We start from the raw sequence: 17,904 nt of genomic DNA, 5'->3' as shown, positions 1-17,904 counted from the left end.
GATACTTACTTGGAGGCTTTAAATCTTTGGGAGGCCGTGGAAGAGGATTATGATGTTCTTCCGCTGCCTAACAATCCCACGGTGGCCCAGATAAAGAGTCACAAGGAAAAGAAAACCAGAAAATCAAAGGCGAAAGCAACTTTGTTTGCTGGTGTGTTTGCAACAATTTTCACGAGAGTTATGGCTCTCAAATCAGCAAAAGAAATCTGGGATTATCTGAAGGGAGAATATATATGAGATGAAAGAATACGAGGCATGAAGGTGTTGAATTTAATAAGGGAATTCGAGTTGCAGAAAATGAAGGAATCTGAGACTGTCAAAGAATACTCAGATCGGTTGCTTGGCATTGTTAACAAGGTAAGATTGCTTGGTACTAAATTTAAAGATTCAAGAATTGTTGAAAAAATTCTTGTTACGGTGCCTGAAAAATATGAAGTATCCATAACTACCTTGGAAAATACAAAGGATCTATCCAAGATTACCTTGGCAGAATTGTTAAATACATTGCAGGCACAAGAGCAAAGGAGGCTTATGAGGCAAGATGGTATGGTTGAAGGAGCCCTGACAGCCAACCACAAAACTCAAAGCAAGGGTAATAATGTTAAAAAAAATTACCCGCCTTGTTAGCACTGTGGCAAAAAAGGTCATCCACCATTCAAATGTTGGAAGAGGCCAGATGCAAAGTGCAAAATTTACAACCAACCTGGTCATGAAGCTGTAATTTGCAAAGGCAAATATCAAAAGCATGAAGCAGATGCCCAAGTCGCCAATGAAGAAGAAGAAGATCACTTGTTTGTGGCAACTATTCTTTCAACCAAAAAATCTGATTTTTGGTTGATTGACAGTGGTTGTACAAACCACATGACATATGACAGAAATTTTTTCAAAGAGTTCACGTCTATAGGAAATAAGAAAGTCAAAATTGGAAATGGTGATTATATTCTTGCTAAAGGAAAAGGAACTGTTGCAATCCCAATAAATTCAGGTACTAAGAAAATTTCAGATGTTTTTTATGTTCCTGATATTGATCAAAATTTATTAAGTGTTGGACAAATAATGAAAAAAGGATTTAAAGTATCGTTTGAAGATAAATATTGTTTCATTTATGATGCAACTGGACTTGAGATTTTAAGGGTTAAAATGAGAGGTAAAAATTTCTCATTTGATCCAACCGAAGATGAAGAATGGAGCCAAAAGAATCTACTAAGTGCAGGTAATTCTGCAACTGAGGACATATGTGAAAATAAGGTAAGGAAGAAGTTGTCAATATTTCAGAAAATGCAATTCTGGAAGAAAGTTGACAAGTCTCAAGGCAAGATGCAAATGAAGCTGAAAAACGAGCCAACTTATTTCATTAACAATGAGATGCAGCAAAATACAGAAGTGAACTCGATTCACTGCAAGTCCAAAGATCAATTGGCAGATTTACATACAAAGTCGCTTCCAGTTAAAGGTTTACAAGGGACAAATTCAGAATTTGAAACTTCAAAAGCAAGGAGGAGTGTTACAAATATGCTTTAGAAGTTGCTCTCAGTAAAATTATTTTACTGTTTCAGCTTAAGAGTTATTTACTACAGTAACTTAGTTTGAATTTGAAATAATTTTGAACTAGTCTTTAGGAGTGAACTAGTCTCTAGGAGTTTGTTATTTTCAGCAGATTTTGTGCTGATTTTTAGGTCTTTTAAGTTAGTATTTCTCTTATAAATTGTAGTCCAAAATGCAGTAAAATTATATAGAATTTTCAGCTTCAGTTCCTTTTACATCTATTCCAGTATACTGTTTTTATTTTTCTGTCATCTTCCCCGGTTATTTCCCTTAATTTCTTTTATCAGGAACCAACAATTGGTATCAGAGCCATCTTCTTAAGGGACCTAAGTAAAATCTTTTCTTGAGTGAGATGGAGACTGAAATGAGTTTTTCTCAATTGGCTCCTCCAGTCTTTGATGGTGAAAATTACCAACTGTGGGCAGTGAGAATGGATACTTACTTGGAGGCTTTAAATCTTTGGGAGGCCGTGGAAGAGGATTATGATGTTCTTCCGCTGCCTAACAATCCCACGGTGGCCCAGATCAAGAGTCACAAGGAAAAGAAAACCAGGAAATCAAAGGCGAAAGCAACTTTGTTTGCTGGTGTGTCTGCAACAATTTTCACGAGAGTTATGGCTCTCAAATCAGCAAAAGAAATCTGGGATTATCTGAAGGGAGAATATACAGGAGATGAAAGAATACGAGGCATGAAGGTGTTGAATTTAATAAGGGAATTCGAGTTGCAGAAAATGAAGGAATCTGAGACTGTCAAAGAATACTCAGATCGGTTGCTTGGCATTGTTAACAAGGTAAGATTGCTTGGTACTAAATTTAAAGATTCAAGAATTGTTGAAAAAATTCTTGTTACGGTGCCTGAAAAATATGAAGTATCCATAACTACCTTGGAAAATACAAAGGATCTATCCAAGATTACCTTGGCAGAATTGTTAAATACATTGCAGGCACAAGAGCAAAGGAGGCTTATGAGGCAAGATGGTATGGTTGAAGGAGCCCTGGCAGCCAACCACAAAACTCAAAGCAAGGGTAATAATGTTAAAAAAAATTACCCGCCTTGTTAGCACTGTGGCAAAAAAGGTCATCCACCATTCAAATGTTGGAAGAGGCCAGATGCAAAGTGCAAAATTTGCAACCAACCTGGTCATGAAGCTGTAATTTGCAAAGGCAAATATCAAAAGCATGAAGCAGATGCCCAAGTCGCCAATGAAGAAGAAGAAGATCACTTGTTTGTGGCAACTATTCTTTCAACCAAAAAATCTGATTTTTGGTTGATTGACAGTGGTTGTACAAACCACATGACATATGACAGAAATCTTTTTAAAGAGTTCACGTCTATAGGAAATAAGAAAGTCAAAATTGGAAATGCTGATTATATTCTTGACTAAAGAAAGGAACTGTTGCAATCCCAACAAATTCAGGTACTAAGAAAATTTCAGATGTTCTTTATGTTCCTGATATTGATCAAAATTTATTAAGTGTTGGACAAATAATGGTAAAAGGATTTAAAGTATCCTTTGAAGATAAATATTGTTTCATTTATGATGCAACTGGACTTGAGATTTTAAGGGTTAAAATGAGAGGTAAAAATTTCTCATTTGATCCAACCGAAGATGAAGAATGGAGCCAAAAGAATCTACTAAGTGCAGGTAATTCTCCAACTGAGGACATATGTGAAAATAAGGTAAGGAAGAAGTTGTCAATATTTCAGAAAATGCAATTCTGGAAGAAAGTTGACAAGTCTCCGGGCAAGATGCAAATGAAGCTGAAAAACGAGCCAACTTATTTCATTAACAATCATGAGATGCAGCAAAATACAGAAGTGAACTCGATTCACTGCAAGTCCAAAGATCAATTGGCAGATTTACGTACAAAGTCGCTTCCAGTTAAAGGTTTACAAGGGACAAATTCAGAATTTGCAACTTCAAAAGCAAGGAGGAGTGTTAGAAATATGCTTTAGAAGCTGCTCTCAGTAAAATTATTTTACTGTTTCAGCTTAAGAGTTATTGAACTAGTCTTTAGGAGTGAACTAGTCTCTAGGAGTTTGTTATTTTCAGCAGATCTTATAAATTGTAGTCCAAAATGCAGTAAATTATATAGAATTTTCAGCTTCAGTTCCTTTTACATCTATTCCAGTATACTCTTTTTATTTTCCGATCATCTTCCCCGGTTATTTTCCTTAATTTCTTTTATCAAGAACCAACAGTAAGAAAGTGGAAGGTTTTTGATAAAATATACCGAGGGAAGTGTATGAGGGATGGGCGCAGATGAGGATTAAGGACAATAAACTTCTCTAAAAATTAAACCAAAACCATATTTCTATGTAGTTCTGGAAAAATTAAACAAGATTCGGATCTTTTAAAGACGTGAAAACGTAAAGGTAACTTCACCATCTTCAGACACTAATTACAGAGTACCTTTATACAAAGGTAAAGATCCTAAAAAAGACAGTGAGATGGTAAGTCTATCATGCATTTACATAACTCCAATTTGGAGAAAACAAAACAAAACAAAAACTAAATACTTCCATGGTTAAAACAGATTGCTCTAACTTACTCCATCACCATTGATTTCCTAGTTTTTGATAACCGAAAAAATCCCCGATAGTCTGTGGTGCATGGTTTGAAACTCGGTGGATACTGAGGTCACCTTTCTAGTCTTATCCACTTAAATACCAGGCTTTTTATCTGCGGCAATGTTGGAAAAACATGACGTGCGCCTAATACACACATCACATGCTATGCACTTACCACTAGATCAAACGGTTAGGGGTTCATCATTGATTACCTATTTACAAGCTACTTTTTACCTTCGTCCTAAACATTTTAAACTCCTCCGTTAGGCTGATGGAAACTAGGCCTCTTCCGCAGGACTTGGTGGTGGTGGAGTAAGTACTTGAGCCCTGCAACCCAAATGCAAAACAGTTCCATGGCCACTGGAGCTACGGTTGATTCTTGAAAATAGGTCGACTTTAGTCCCTCTTCTTTGTGATGCGAGTCGACTAACTAACAACTCCAATGCTTCTTTCATCCACCCATTTTGGCAGAGTTTTCTTGCTTCTCGCACGCTCATCTGCAAAATTGATGTTTGGAAATAGACGATTATGTTAAAAGGGCAGTCCAGTGCATTAATATAAGCTCCCGCTATACGCTGGGTCCGGGGAAGGGCCGGACCACAACGGTCTATTGTACGCTGTATTTCTGCAAGAGACTGTTTTCACGGCTCGAACCCATAACCTCCTTGGTCACATGACAACAACTTTACCAGTTACGCAAAGACCATTATCTGATACTGTTTATATGGAAATTTATAGAGTATGGGCAGGTGCATACCCAAAATCTTTCGCGGATGTCTTTCTCAGGCCAACAATCTAGCTCCTCTGTTACAAATAAAGGAAACATGTGCCCTTCATAGGCAGTATCGCCGTTTTTGTTCTCAAAGTACCATATTCCTAGTTTGCCCTGCAATAAGGTTTCCAATCCAAAGGAGACTTGTTAGGACTACATGTAACGACCTAATGTAGAAATTAACGCTTTATCAAGACCAAGTTCAACAAGAAAAAAAGCAGCCAACCCTTGTAAGGAAAGAAATAATTTAATCTATTTTTCTGGCTTGGCTAGGTGGGATAGCCGAGCCATTCTCTTTTCTTCTGGATAGCAGGTTAGGTAATTTTACTAAAGAAAAAAATCTATTCAGTTAGCCCAAAAGGAAAGAAAGGGATTCGAACCCTCACTAGTTCTTTGTTAAAACTAAATATGTTTTTAAGATTTTTTTTCACACTAGGCGTACTTAGTTGACTTGTTACCAATGATTTGGCAAATAAGAAAATAGTATTTAAAAGAAACTACCTAACTCAAAATTCAGGATTAGTAGTGAAAAGTTGTAAATGAAAGAACTTTCAAATGGCTTTCGGCTTCGTAATCTTATTCTTATTGACATATCTCTAAACCCCACTTGTGAGATTATACTGTGTTTGTTATTGTTATATATCAGCCATTTGAAAGGTCCATGGCAGTCAACTTTTTAACCAAAGCCAATACTCTTTCATATCTTGTCACAACCATATAACCAAATACAGTCAGACCTCTCACAGCATCTCTATATAACAGAGATTCACTATAAAAGCCAAATTTTCCTCGGAATCGATTTTTATGTAATATTATAATATATATCCTATATAACAGCTAGGGGTGTTCATAAAAACCCGAAAAACCGAACCAAACCGAAAACCAAACCAAACCGACCAAAAAAACCGATACTTTTTGGTTTGGTTTGGTTTTGGTTTTGAATTTTAAAAACCGATCAAATTTGGTTTAAAATCAACAATTTAACTCTAACACGGATAATGAGAATAAAGACGGATTTCACTGTAAGTACACATCTCGTTGCAGGCGTGCAACCCGATCCCATTTCTCATATCTCGTGGTAGGCGTACCACCTGCTCCCATTTCATCAANTGCACTTTTAGTACATTTTTTTACCTTTATATTCTAGTTTGATTGGTAGTTTTCTTTTGTTAAGTGTAAGAATCCATTTCATGTTAAAAAATATATATTTTTAATTGAGTCCTTAAATTATTCATCACTATTTGATTCAATTATCATCAATATATTTTAGTATAATAGATTTCTCAAAGGGCAATTGATTTGATAGTGTTACGTTGAAAATGTGGTCGCCGGAATATATGTGTTTTATAGTGTATGTCTTATATTTAAGAAAAAACCGACAAATAACCGGAAAAACCGAAAAATTGATAAAATCCGACATAAACCGAATCGGGAAAAATCGACTTAATTGGTTTGGTTTGGTTCTAATATTTAAAAAACCGACTGACTTGGTTTGGTTTCTTTTTAGAGAAAAACCGATCCAAACCGAACCATGAACACCCCTAATAACAGCATTTCACTATAACAACCAAAAAATATTGGAACAAACGAGGTTGTTATAGCTAGGTTTGACTGTACCATTTTGCTTATAGGCACTTAAAAGCAATCGCTGTTAAAAACTAACCTCAACATCGCCACAAACACCAGCTTCCTCTATTGTCTCGCGTCTTGCTGCATCTTCAATTGTTTCATCCTTTTCCCAACCTCCCTGGCATAACAAGAGCATGATTTGTAAGCAGCAACAACAACAACGATCCAATAAAATCTTACAAGTGGGGTCTGGGGAGGGCAGTGTATACGCAGGCCTTACCCCTACCCCGATAGGGTAGAGAAGACTGTTTCCGATAGACCCTCGGCTCAAGAAAGAACAAGATTTGTAAACAAAACAAACAAATCAATCTAATAGAGCTTAGACAACAAACTATCATTAACTTTGGGAGCCATAGATCTGTTGCTACCTTTGGAAACAACAATCCTTTTCCTTTTCTCTGAGGACTTATGAGAAGAACTTCAAATGCATCTTCGGCCGCCATAGATAGGTCAATAATATCTTTATATCTGTACGGTATACACCTGCAGAAGACATCAAACTCATCTCAGGACAACATAAGCATAAAGCATGTAGTTTTAGCATGCGGTGCACTATGCTCCCGCTATGCGCGGGGTCCGTGGAAGGGCCGGACCACAAGGGTCTATTGTACGTAGCCTTACTCTGCATTTCTGCCGGAGGCTATTTCCACGGCTTGAACCCGTGACTTGGAGGTCACATTTCAGCAACTATATCAGTTACGTCAATGCTCCCTTCAATTAAATACAGTAACTAAGGAAAAAATGGTCCTTTTCCCAGAGAAAACAAAGCGTGTGATGAGGTGAACAAAATGCCAAGAGCACATGATATTGACTTTTTCAAGCTAATAGAAACATCCAAAGGAAAAATAAACACCTAAACACACAATAATACACAAATTGAAGAAGAAAATGTCAAAATGAGCTCCTATTGATAAGATAAAGAAGTGGAAAAAGAATGTTAACCAGTTGTTTATTTTTATCAATCTTTTGGAAAATGTCAAAACTGAAACAGTTCACCTTAAGTTCATTTTCGAAAAATACAAAACTTATTTTTCAGACGCCAGTAAATTGAGAAGCAGCAAATTAAACAAGTAATTATTTCAAAAACTCTAATTTGTGAATCAATCCATTTTGCACACAAATTAAAGAACATCAAGCACGTAAGTTGCGCAGACTCTTCGTTTTTGGTTCTGCACCCGTCTCGACACGGGACGGATGCCGGTGTGAGATACGTCCCGAATACGGTCAACTAACTTCGGATACTTTGACCCGAATCCATTGACAAATTTTGGCGGGAAATGAGATTTTAATTTCTCAAAATTAAAAATAAAACAGATTTAAGACATGAAAAATGACATACCTTCGATATTGTAATACTTTTATCTCATATTTGTTGTTTGTGTTTCAGAAAAACGAAGAATTCAAGGGGTCGTGTTATGAATTCGGACTTCTGGTAGATAGTTACAGCGATATAGATGAAGGGTCTTTCATAGAATATCTCTCAAAAATTATAATATCTTTATAGCGCTATTTTTCATACTGGGTATGTTATTATTGTTGTTGTTGTTGTTGTTGTATAGCTCTATTTTTTATAATTTTGAATTTTCTTAGTCGAATTTTCGCACTCGTATCCATACCTAGATCCACACCCCCAAATTTTAAAATATAGATTTTACTGAATCCAACACTCAGATCCATGCCGGTACCATGTCGGTACCGGATATGCACCCGAATCTGAACAACTTAGTCAAGCACCCTCTAGAATCTTGATGATCACCACTACCACACTCCCACTTACAGAACCAAAGGCTGAAAATTGAAATTGTTCTAGTAATTGCAAAGTGAAATGGACCATTGATTCTATCATTTTGTTCATTCCAGAAGTCAACTCTTCATTAATCATTACACCCTCTTTCCTCCCACCCCTCAAACTAAAATTTTAGGTAAAAAGAAACCCATGGTCTACACTAATAAAGACCGTCTTCTTTTTTTTTTTTGAATTCTCACTAGCTACAATTTTTTTTTAACTCCTTTCGTGGAGATCCTGCCTCTACGTCTTTAAAAGACGTCGAAAAAAATATACTCCCTCCGTTCAAAATAAGTGATTTTTTGGATGTTTTCACACAAATTAAGAAATTCACCTTTTAGCATTAATTAGCAACGGAATTGACCATATTAACCTTTACTATCTTACATAAACACTCCTAACACATATTCTAACACCATTTACTTCAAGGACAATGTAGAAAAAAAATAATTAATTCATTCTTGAAATCTAAAAAATCACTTATTTTTGACCACAAGGAAAAGGCCAAAAAATTACTTATTTTGGACCGAAGGGAGTATTAATAAATACGAACCTACTGCCAGCAGAGGTGAATCCAGGATTTGAATATTATGGATTCGAGTTCGGAATTCTACCCCCAACTCGTCTGCTTTTCTGGGATCCAACTCTACCTCTTATACTTATGTAGTGAATGTTTTACAATATACGTGGTCTGAGCCAAAAAAAAGGCTGATCTAGGATCTTTATAATATGATTGCACCGCTAAAGAAAAGAGAAAATAAACAGAAATTAATCCCAGCTCCAAACTTAACAATCAATCAAGTGCATCATTTAGCCCCTTTAAAGCTTGGATGCCAACAGATAATATTATACTATCAATTTTCAAAAATATGTACACAAAATACCTAGTTTGACGGAGAGATCATGGGTTCACGTGCCCCATATATTGTACTATAAATCCGCCCCTGGAGCCAAAGTTACCGGGTTCGGATGGTAAGTCCTTAACTACATCCACCCCTGAGTACCAGAAGGCCCCCGGCCTAAAGGGCTCCGGGGGGAGACAAATGTACAGCCTCAACTCCTCATTCAAGAACTTCTCATTATACAGGCTAGTTCCAAAACTCGAGCTTTAATTTTAAGAGTCTAATTCCAAAATTTACCTATAGAAACACAGTTCTAATCTCAGTTGCTCCAGAGGCCCAAATTTGGACTAAACCACAAATTTTGAAGCAAAAAAGAAGAATTTATAGTCTAAAATAAATTAAATCATAGACATTAGTTCGGCTAGAAAGCTTAAAGTTAAATTGATTCTATGCATACAAATAGGAAAGAGCATCACATAAATTGGATATAAATAATTTTTGAATTAACATACCCAACAATTTGACGACGACCTTTGTTATAACGCTGCAAATGCCGGCCAGTACGTGAAACCATAACCACCATATTTTTCAATGGGAAAAAATACGTATTATAAAAAGAAGTCTTTATTTGAAATACTACTAAGAGTTATATAGATTGTAAAACCTGAAAAACAAGAGAAACCCCAGAAAAGAAATGAGGAAAAAAGGGAGAGAAGAAATGGTATGATTTTCCAATTTTGGAGTGAAAAATTGTCTATATGTTTCGTTTTCTGTAGTAATCTGTAGTGCAAAAGTGCAAAAACCGTTATTTAATGATACGAAAGGGCGCCTTCAACTTCCTATTTTAATCGGTGCGTTTGGAGGCATACGTGTACCTGACGCGGCACGTGTGTACGCTTCCTCCATTTTCTATACGTAACTATTATTAATTGCAGCAACGGTAAATGTGACCTATAGGAAGATGTGGATGTCGAGTAGGGGTGTTCATAAAATTCCAAAAAATTCGAACCAAACCAAATCGACCAAAAGAATCGGTACTTTTTGGTTTGGTTTGGTTTTGGTTTTGAATTTTAAAAATCGATCAAATTTGGTTTGATTTTTGTTTTAATTAGAAAAAAATCGAAAAGAAACCAAACCAAACGGACTATAGGAGTAGTTATTTCAAATTTATTATTACACACACACACACACACACACATATATATATATACACACACACACACACACAAAGTTTTAAAAATTTAATGGTTAATGTTAATAGTTTGCACTTTTAGTATAGTTCTTTACCTTTACATTCTAGTTTGATTGTTAGTTTTCTTTTGTAAGTATAAGAATCAATTTCGTGTTAAAAATAATATATTTTTAATTGAGTCCTTAAATTATTCATTACTATTTGATTCAATTATCATTAATATATCTTGGTAAATAATAGATTTCTCAAAGGGCAATTGATTTGATAGTGTTACATTGAAAATGTGGTCGCCGAAATATATGTTTGGTAGTGTATGTCTTATATTTAAGAAAAAACGACAAAAAACCAAAAAACCGACAAAACCCGACATAAACCGAATCGAGAAAAAACCGGCTTAATTAGTTTGATTTGGTTCTAATATTTGAAAAACCGACTTACTTGGTTTGGTTTCTTTTTAGGGAAAAACCGATCCAAACCGAACCATGAACACCCCTAATTGTCGAGTATTAGGGTTGTAGGTTGACAGATAGTAGTGTGTTCCTCCTAAACCGACCAATAGTACTAGGATTATTTTTGTAATTTTGTATTTATAGTTCTTTATTATGCATGATGTGGCATTCACGCCCGTTACCATGTTACATTGTTGCTAATATTCTTTGCTACTTGGTTGCTTTATCTTCACTGTTCCTTGAGTCGAGGGTCTATCAGAAACAACCTCTCTATCTCTATGAGGTAGAGGTAAGGACTGCGTACACACTACCATCCTCACACCCCATATATGAGATCAAACTGGATTTGTTATTGTTGTTGTTGGTAAATGTGATCTATATGTCACGGGTTCCAGTACATCACACTTTTTGGATGCGGCTGAACCCTATGTGAACACGGGATGCGACTACTCTTTAACTATTACTAATTGGAACTAGTATTAGTACCCGCGCGATGCGCGGATAAGTAAAAAGAACGATCGACACTGTAAAGTTTAATATGTTAGTGTTAATACCACCTTTACAACCAAACATTAAAATCATTTTAAGACTCGAGTAAAACATTCATCCCATCTCTTAATAAATGTTCCATAAAAAATAATGATACTATACAATTTGTTTGATATGAATGTTCCACGAAAAATAATGATGCTCTCCAATTTGCTTGATATGAAGCATGTGCTTAAGAGAACATTTTTGTAGCAAATGCTCATGACATATTGCAGTGCATTTTCCAAAAGTTGTTCTCTGTATTGAGGCAATGATGAAGGAACATGAATTATGGCAAACATTAGGTCCTCCCTATATCAAAATGTATGGGGCAATGCATATGCAAAAACTAATTTTCTGCTAAGGCTCTCTCTTATTATTGTCTGGCATTTGTGGCAATTGAATATTTTTACTCTTTCTACCATTCCACAGGCTTTCTCTATTAGCCGAACATTGTCTAAAGCCAAACTACGGAGAGCTGATAAATTCGGTTATTCAAATCATAGATGAAGCCGGTAGAAGAGTTGATTATGCTGAAGTGAGAACTTAAACAATAATAATATATTTCATATGGATATAAACAATAGAATACCAACTGGGAACTCAATCTGTTCCCAATATCAAAAATAGAATACCTCTTTGCAGTGATATACCTCTTTGCAGTAATAAACTTCTGGTGAACTGCCACATAACATAGTAATTCCAAATTAAAAATATTAACTAAAAAAATTATACATAAAACCAAAGAATCAGAAGACAATAACAATACACAATAATTAAATGATAAATCATTTATAACGTATTAATATGAATATTTTTTGTCATATAATATTATTCCTTATATGGTAAATTTGAGCTGCAAATATTTAAATTTCTAAGTAATATACAGTTGTATTATGCAGATCTAACATGTTTTGTCCATGTATGGCTTGTACTTTTGGATCCCAATATCTAACTATGGTTTCATAACTCCATCATAATGAATCACTGCATCCTACTCAATTTCAGCTCGGTCGACGCTAGAGTCATACCCCAACCCGAGGACATGCCATCGCCTATCTAGAGCATGTGTATGTTTGTAAAAAGTCATCCAACCAATTGGCAAACTACCAGCTTTCAGTAATTGTCTTGTCTCTTACTTCCCTACATCAGCACAATGACATAAACTAAATGTTTATAGCAATGATGATAAAAGGAAAAGAGTATATAATAAAACAACAATTTTTAAACAGTAGGATATAGATCTATTACCAGCTCCAAGTAATTGTGATAGAGCGCAGTTATGTTTCGCTTCCTCCACTTTTGTAGATCAAATATATTCATCCCAAATGCCCATGTGCATGTGTTTGCATCCATAATTTTTCTAGACTCATTAAATTAAATTATGGAAAACTTCTTTGTACACTACATTTCTAGCTTCATTTGTTATTTTTTCTTCATCGTCATAAACTAAAATCTTTAACCCTTTTCTACTTGTCACCCGTGAAAGAGCAACATACAACTGTCCATGTGTAAATACTGATTTCTTAAAAAATAACCAAACATGAGACAATGACGAGCCTTGACTTTTATTAATTGTCATGGCAAAAGATACCACAATTGGAAATTATCGTCGCTGGAACTTAAAAGGTATTCTCGCATCAGACGGAGTCAACGTCATTCTTGGAATAAATATTTTTTCTCCAACCATATTACCTGATAAAACCTTGGCTTCAATAACTCGATTTCCAAGTCTTGTGATGATCAACCTTGTACCATTGCATAATCCCGATGACTGGTCTATATTTCTCACTAACATCACAGGAACACCAACCTTTAGAGTAACAGAGTGATTTGGAACTCAAGAACATTTAATACTATTTAGGAATTCTGGTGTATGTACGTGGTCCAAAGCTGTAAAAGCATGATCAGACATACAAATCGTATCAGAACTCAAATATGTCTTCTCAGAATTATGATTGAGTGAAACCATATAATCATTGATAGATTCCACCATGTCAAGAGTCAGAGCAAGAATTGCTCTTTGCTGGAGGTAATCTATGTCAATGGAATGTTTAAAGAAATCAGGATAAGTACTTTCTACTATTGCAGATATTGGATCATCACAATTATGTATGAGAAGATCATCGGGGATTCGAACCTTTTCAATGCCATCAACAGAACTTCCAATTCTTCCATCACCAATCTATGTCATTGGGTACTTTCTTAGTTTCAATTTATGTTTGTTGGTCTTAATTTTCAGATTGTTTGGTCCAACCACAAAGTTTTTCATAACATACAATCCCATTTCATGTATTTTTTTATATTGAAAATACGCATAACAGCTCTTCCAATAGTTGCATGAATTTGATCGCCCTAAAACAAAAAATGTGAAAAGAAATTTAAGTTAGTAAGGCGCATAAGTTGAAGAAAATACATCACAACTCAAAAAAATAACAACATGTAAAAGAGTATGCACCTTTTCATCTTGAATAATTAATTCGATTGAATTAGAATTTTCTGATTTCTTGCGGTTTGGAATGTGCCATAATCTAACAACACGAACTTTCAAATTCCAACTCATTTTGGACATTGCTATTTCGCTGATATAGTTATAGTTTGGAGCCATACTTTGCAGAAGTTTGTGTGGAAGCTAAACCCTAAGCAATGTAGAGAAGCCAAACATAAGTAAAAGTTGCTTAAATAAAGATTTGTAGAAAAGACTATAGTACTAAATCAATTTATAAGGATCTTTGCAGAAGTTTCAACGTATGATCTTTCTTGTAAGATATAAAATATGGATGTAAGATACAAAATTTATATTTAATTAATTCTTTCTTAAGAAAGAATACCTACCATAACTAAATGATACCTATATTAATGTATATTGTTCGCAAATAAGGTCAGATACAAAACTTGTATTAAATGTAGAATTATTATTTCAACTTAACATTAATGTGTAAGGTACAAAACGAAATTTTAATTGATTCTTTCTCAAAAAATAATACCTACTATAATTGAATTAGACACAAATTTAATTAAAAATACTTACAGAATATTTGTTTGCTTCGTGAAACTGCATTCATTTTTGTGTATGTACGTCCAACAGGTTCTCAAAAGAAACATTTATTGTTTAAATCTTAAAATATTTGGCTTTGATTATTTTATGAACTTTTTTAGTCTATTTTCTTTAATATAATATAGATGTAAGATACAAAATATTTATTTAATTAAGTCTTTCTTAAAAGAGAATTCCTACCATAACTAAATTATACACAAAGTTTATTTAAAAATACTTATAGTAATGTATATGATACCTGTATTAATGTATATTATTCGCAAATAAGATCAGATACAAAGCGTGTACTAAATATAGAATTAATATTTTAACTTAAAATTAATGTATAATATACCAAAGAAATTTTAATGATTCTTTCTATAAAAAAAGGATACCTACAGATTCTGAGAACATTTTTGTTAGCCGAATTGATGCTTAAGAAAGTTGCATCCCTCTTTCTAGTGTACTTGAATGGCTTGGTTTTATTTATTTATTGAATGGCTCTTGATCAACTAATAGTTTTTTTCAAAATTAGTGGAAATAGAATCCAATAAATTGTCACGACCCGGATTTCCCACCATCGGGGGTCGTGATGGCGCCTACTATCGGAGCTAGGCAAGCCAAGCCTTTTAAACATTCCCTGATTTCACCTCAACAAGGACAACATAAATATAACGAGTCATTTAAATTAAAACGGAAGTTTTTAAAACACAGATAACTGAAAAACCCAAAATGCGGAAGTTTAACATTTCTCTACCCAAGACTGGTGTCGCTATCTCACGAACTACTAAAGAGTGCTACAAAGAAGTCTGAATGGAAATACATAAGTGTCTGTCTCGGTACAATGAAACAAACTGAAAACAGAGAAAAGGGACTCCGGCCTGCGAACGCCAGCTAGGCTACCTCGTAAGTCCCTGGACTGAAGTCAGCTCCCGATCAATATACTACTGCTGTGGTCCAAAAGCTGCTCCGGTACCGTAATCTGTGCAAAAGAGCACAGAAGTGTAGCATCAGCACAACCGACCCCATGTGATGGTAAGTGCCTGGCCTAACCCCGGCGAAGTAGTGACGAGGCTAGACAGGACTACCAAACCAACCTGTGCAGTTCAATATATATATATATATATGCAATAAAAGGGAAGAATACAGAAATTAAACAGTTAAGAGGGAGGGAAGCATACTATGGGGGAGTACAGTCCGGATATAAACTCAACAATTTAAGTAAGAAACAGGGCAATAACAATAATTAATGAGAGCAGGAAAATCAACAGTTGCACGGCATCAACCTTCGTGCTTTTACTCTCATTCTCACCAAAAGCAATCAAATAAAGTGCACGGCATCACCCTTCGTGCTTTCCCTCACATAACTCTCCTATCATGGCACGGAACGATCCTTCGTGCAATTATAATCAAATCAGAGCACAGAATGTCCCTTCGTGCATAAATAATCAAAACATGGCACAGAATGACCCTTCGTGCAAATATAATCAAAACATGGCATGGAATGACCCTTCGTGCAAATATAATCAAAGCATGGCACGGAATGACCCTTCGTGCATTATCACTCTTCCTCACCCAAACAGTAATCACAATCAAACGGGGCGAGTGGATAAACAAATAATAAGAAATGTCCCGGCAAGGGAATTATACAATTAACAGCTAAATCCCGGCAAGGGAGCAACAACAATACTTTCACATCCCAGCAAGGGAGATAATCAATATACTCAAACCATCCCGGCAAGGGATTAATCATATCACTTTCTATTTCTTTCATTTCTTACTCAATAGTCTTTTTATCGTTCGAGCAAACGCTCCAAAGAATTTACAATTCAAAATTAGTCCTCATACTCTTCACATTGCATAGAATTCATCAATTAGCATGGAAGAGTCATAACAATATCAGGATAAGTACATACAAGGACCCACGGTCATGCTAGACACCGGTGTATAGATACTCGTCACCATGCCTATACACCGTACTCAACATTTAGCAATTAGCAAACAACACTCTAATCCTATTCCCTCAAGCCAAAGTTAGATCAAACACTTACCTCAAATGCTCCAAAATCAACTCAAGCCTCTAGTATAGCTTTACCCCTCGAATTCGGCTCCAACTCAGTCAAATCTATGAAATAATGACTTTACAATATTAATAATAGCTAAACAAACTAAACCCAAATGCCTAAATATGAATTTCTAAGCTTTCTACCCAAAATTCCAAAAATCGAACCCCGGGCCCGCTTGGTCAAAACCCGAGGTTCGAACCAATTCCATGTCACCCATTCCCCCACGAGCCCGAATATACACTTTGTTTTCAAATTCGACTCCAAAACGAGGTCTAAATCAAAGAAAATTGAAAAGCCCTAATTCTACCCTTTTCCCCCAGTTTACACCTTAAGTTACATGATTTAGGTCTAGGAATTTGATAAATGATGATAGAGAATGAAGAAAACGAGATAGAAAATACTTACCCAAGAAGCTTTGGTGAAGAATCGCTCTAAAAGTCACCTAGGGGATGTGGAGAAGAAGAGCTCGTGTGAAATTTGGGAATAATCCCGTCACTGGTCTGTTTTTGAGCTTTAAAAATCACTGGGCAAAAATGCCCTTCGCGTTCGCGGGAAGGGGACCGCGTTCGCGAAGGTTAAACTGGGCAGGTCATCGCGAACGCGTGGAAGATAACGCGAACGCGTAGAAGGAAATGCTGGGGGGTCCAGGTTTGTTCAATGCGGACGCGTAGAAGGCCTCACAAACGCGATGAAGGGAGCAGCAAGTCTATGCGTTCGCGAACATCTGACTGCGAACGCGAAGAGGAAGTCTCTGGGGTCCTGAACTTGACTTACGCGATCCCGATTATGGAGATGCGAACGAGTAGAAGGGGAACACCATGGGCAGTGCGAACGCGAGCCTAAGGCCGCGATCGCGAAGAAGAAAAGGCCTGTGCAAAAATTGCAGAAAATTTGCTATATTTCTAAGTGCAAAAACCACTGCGAACCACCTCCAAATCACTCCCGAGCCCTCGGGGCTCCTAACCGAGGGCTCCTAACCAAACACACACGCTAACCCAACAACATCCTACGAACTTAACCGAGCGATCAAATCGCTAAAATAACATCATAAACGAGGAATCAAACCTCAAAATCATCATATTTCATTCTAACTTCATAGACTTCAAATTTTAGATATTTAGGTTCGAAACACGTCAAATGACGTCCGATTTCGACCAAACTTTATAGAAAGCGCTTAACACATATTTAAGACTTGTTCCGAGCGTCGGAACCAAAATACGAGCCCAATACCATAGTCTTTTAATCAATTTTCATTTCCATTTTCCTTAATAATTCCAGAAAAATAATTTCACAGAAAAATTCTTTTCCTCGGGCTCTAGACCTCGGATTTCGACTCCGGGCACATGCCCGAGCCCCTTATTTTTCTACGGACCCTCCGGGCCCGTCAAATCGCGAGTCCGGATCCGTTTACCAAAAATGTTGACCGAAGTCAACTTTAATCATTTTAAAACTACATTTTGAAATTTTTTACAGAATTTAACATATAA

General features: G+C 35.9%; 3 protein-coding genes across 4 annotated transcripts; 1 reads left to right on the top strand and 2 right to left on the bottom strand.

Annotated features, from left to right (window-relative positions):
* The first annotated feature begins 297 nt into the window (after positions 1-297).
* On the top strand, positions 298-1,521 carry LOC109217174. Its single transcript, XM_019381398.1, has 2 exons — positions 298-592; positions 644-1,521. The coding sequence occupies exons 1-2, from the start codon at positions 298-300 to the stop codon at positions 1,519-1,521; spliced, it is 1,173 nt and encodes a 390-aa protein (XP_019236943.1).
* Positions 1,522-3,841: 2,320 nt separating this feature from the next.
* Positions 3,842-9,951, bottom strand: LOC109217175 (nudix hydrolase 18, mitochondrial-like). Of its 2 annotated transcripts, none has more exons than XM_019381400.1 (5): positions 9,658-9,951; positions 6,886-7,000; positions 6,552-6,635; positions 4,874-5,002; positions 3,842-4,613 (listed from the first exon to the last, which is right to left on the bottom strand). In XM_019381400.1, exons 1-5 carry the CDS (start codon positions 9,726-9,728, stop codon positions 4,395-4,397), a joined length of 618 nt encoding a protein of 205 aa, XP_019236945.1. In that variant the 5' UTR covers positions 9,729-9,951; the 3' UTR covers positions 3,842-4,394. The 2 variants fall into 2 exon arrangements, with proteins under 2 accessions (XP_019236945.1, XP_019236946.1); XM_019381401.1 differs by lacking the exon at positions 9,658-9,951 and adding an exon at positions 7,139-7,333.
* Positions 9,952-12,920: 2,969 nt separating this feature from the next.
* LOC109217173 lies at positions 12,921-13,922 on the bottom strand. Its single transcript, XM_019381397.1, has 4 exons — positions 13,773-13,922; positions 13,594-13,669; positions 13,197-13,351; positions 12,921-13,127 (listed from the first exon to the last, which is right to left on the bottom strand). The coding sequence occupies exons 1-4, from the start codon at positions 13,920-13,922 to the stop codon at positions 12,921-12,923; spliced, it is 588 nt and encodes a 195-aa protein (XP_019236942.1).
* Positions 13,923-17,904: the final 3,982 nt, after the last annotated feature.

This window comes from Nicotiana attenuata, unplaced genomic scaffold, assembly GCF_001879085.1.
Source record: "Nicotiana attenuata strain UT unplaced genomic scaffold, NIATTr2, whole genome shotgun sequence".
NCBI lineage: Eukaryota > Viridiplantae > Streptophyta > Magnoliopsida > Solanales > Solanaceae > Nicotiana > Nicotiana attenuata.
Note: the sequence above shows the minus strand (reverse complement) of the source record. Positions and strands in the feature narration are given on the sequence as shown.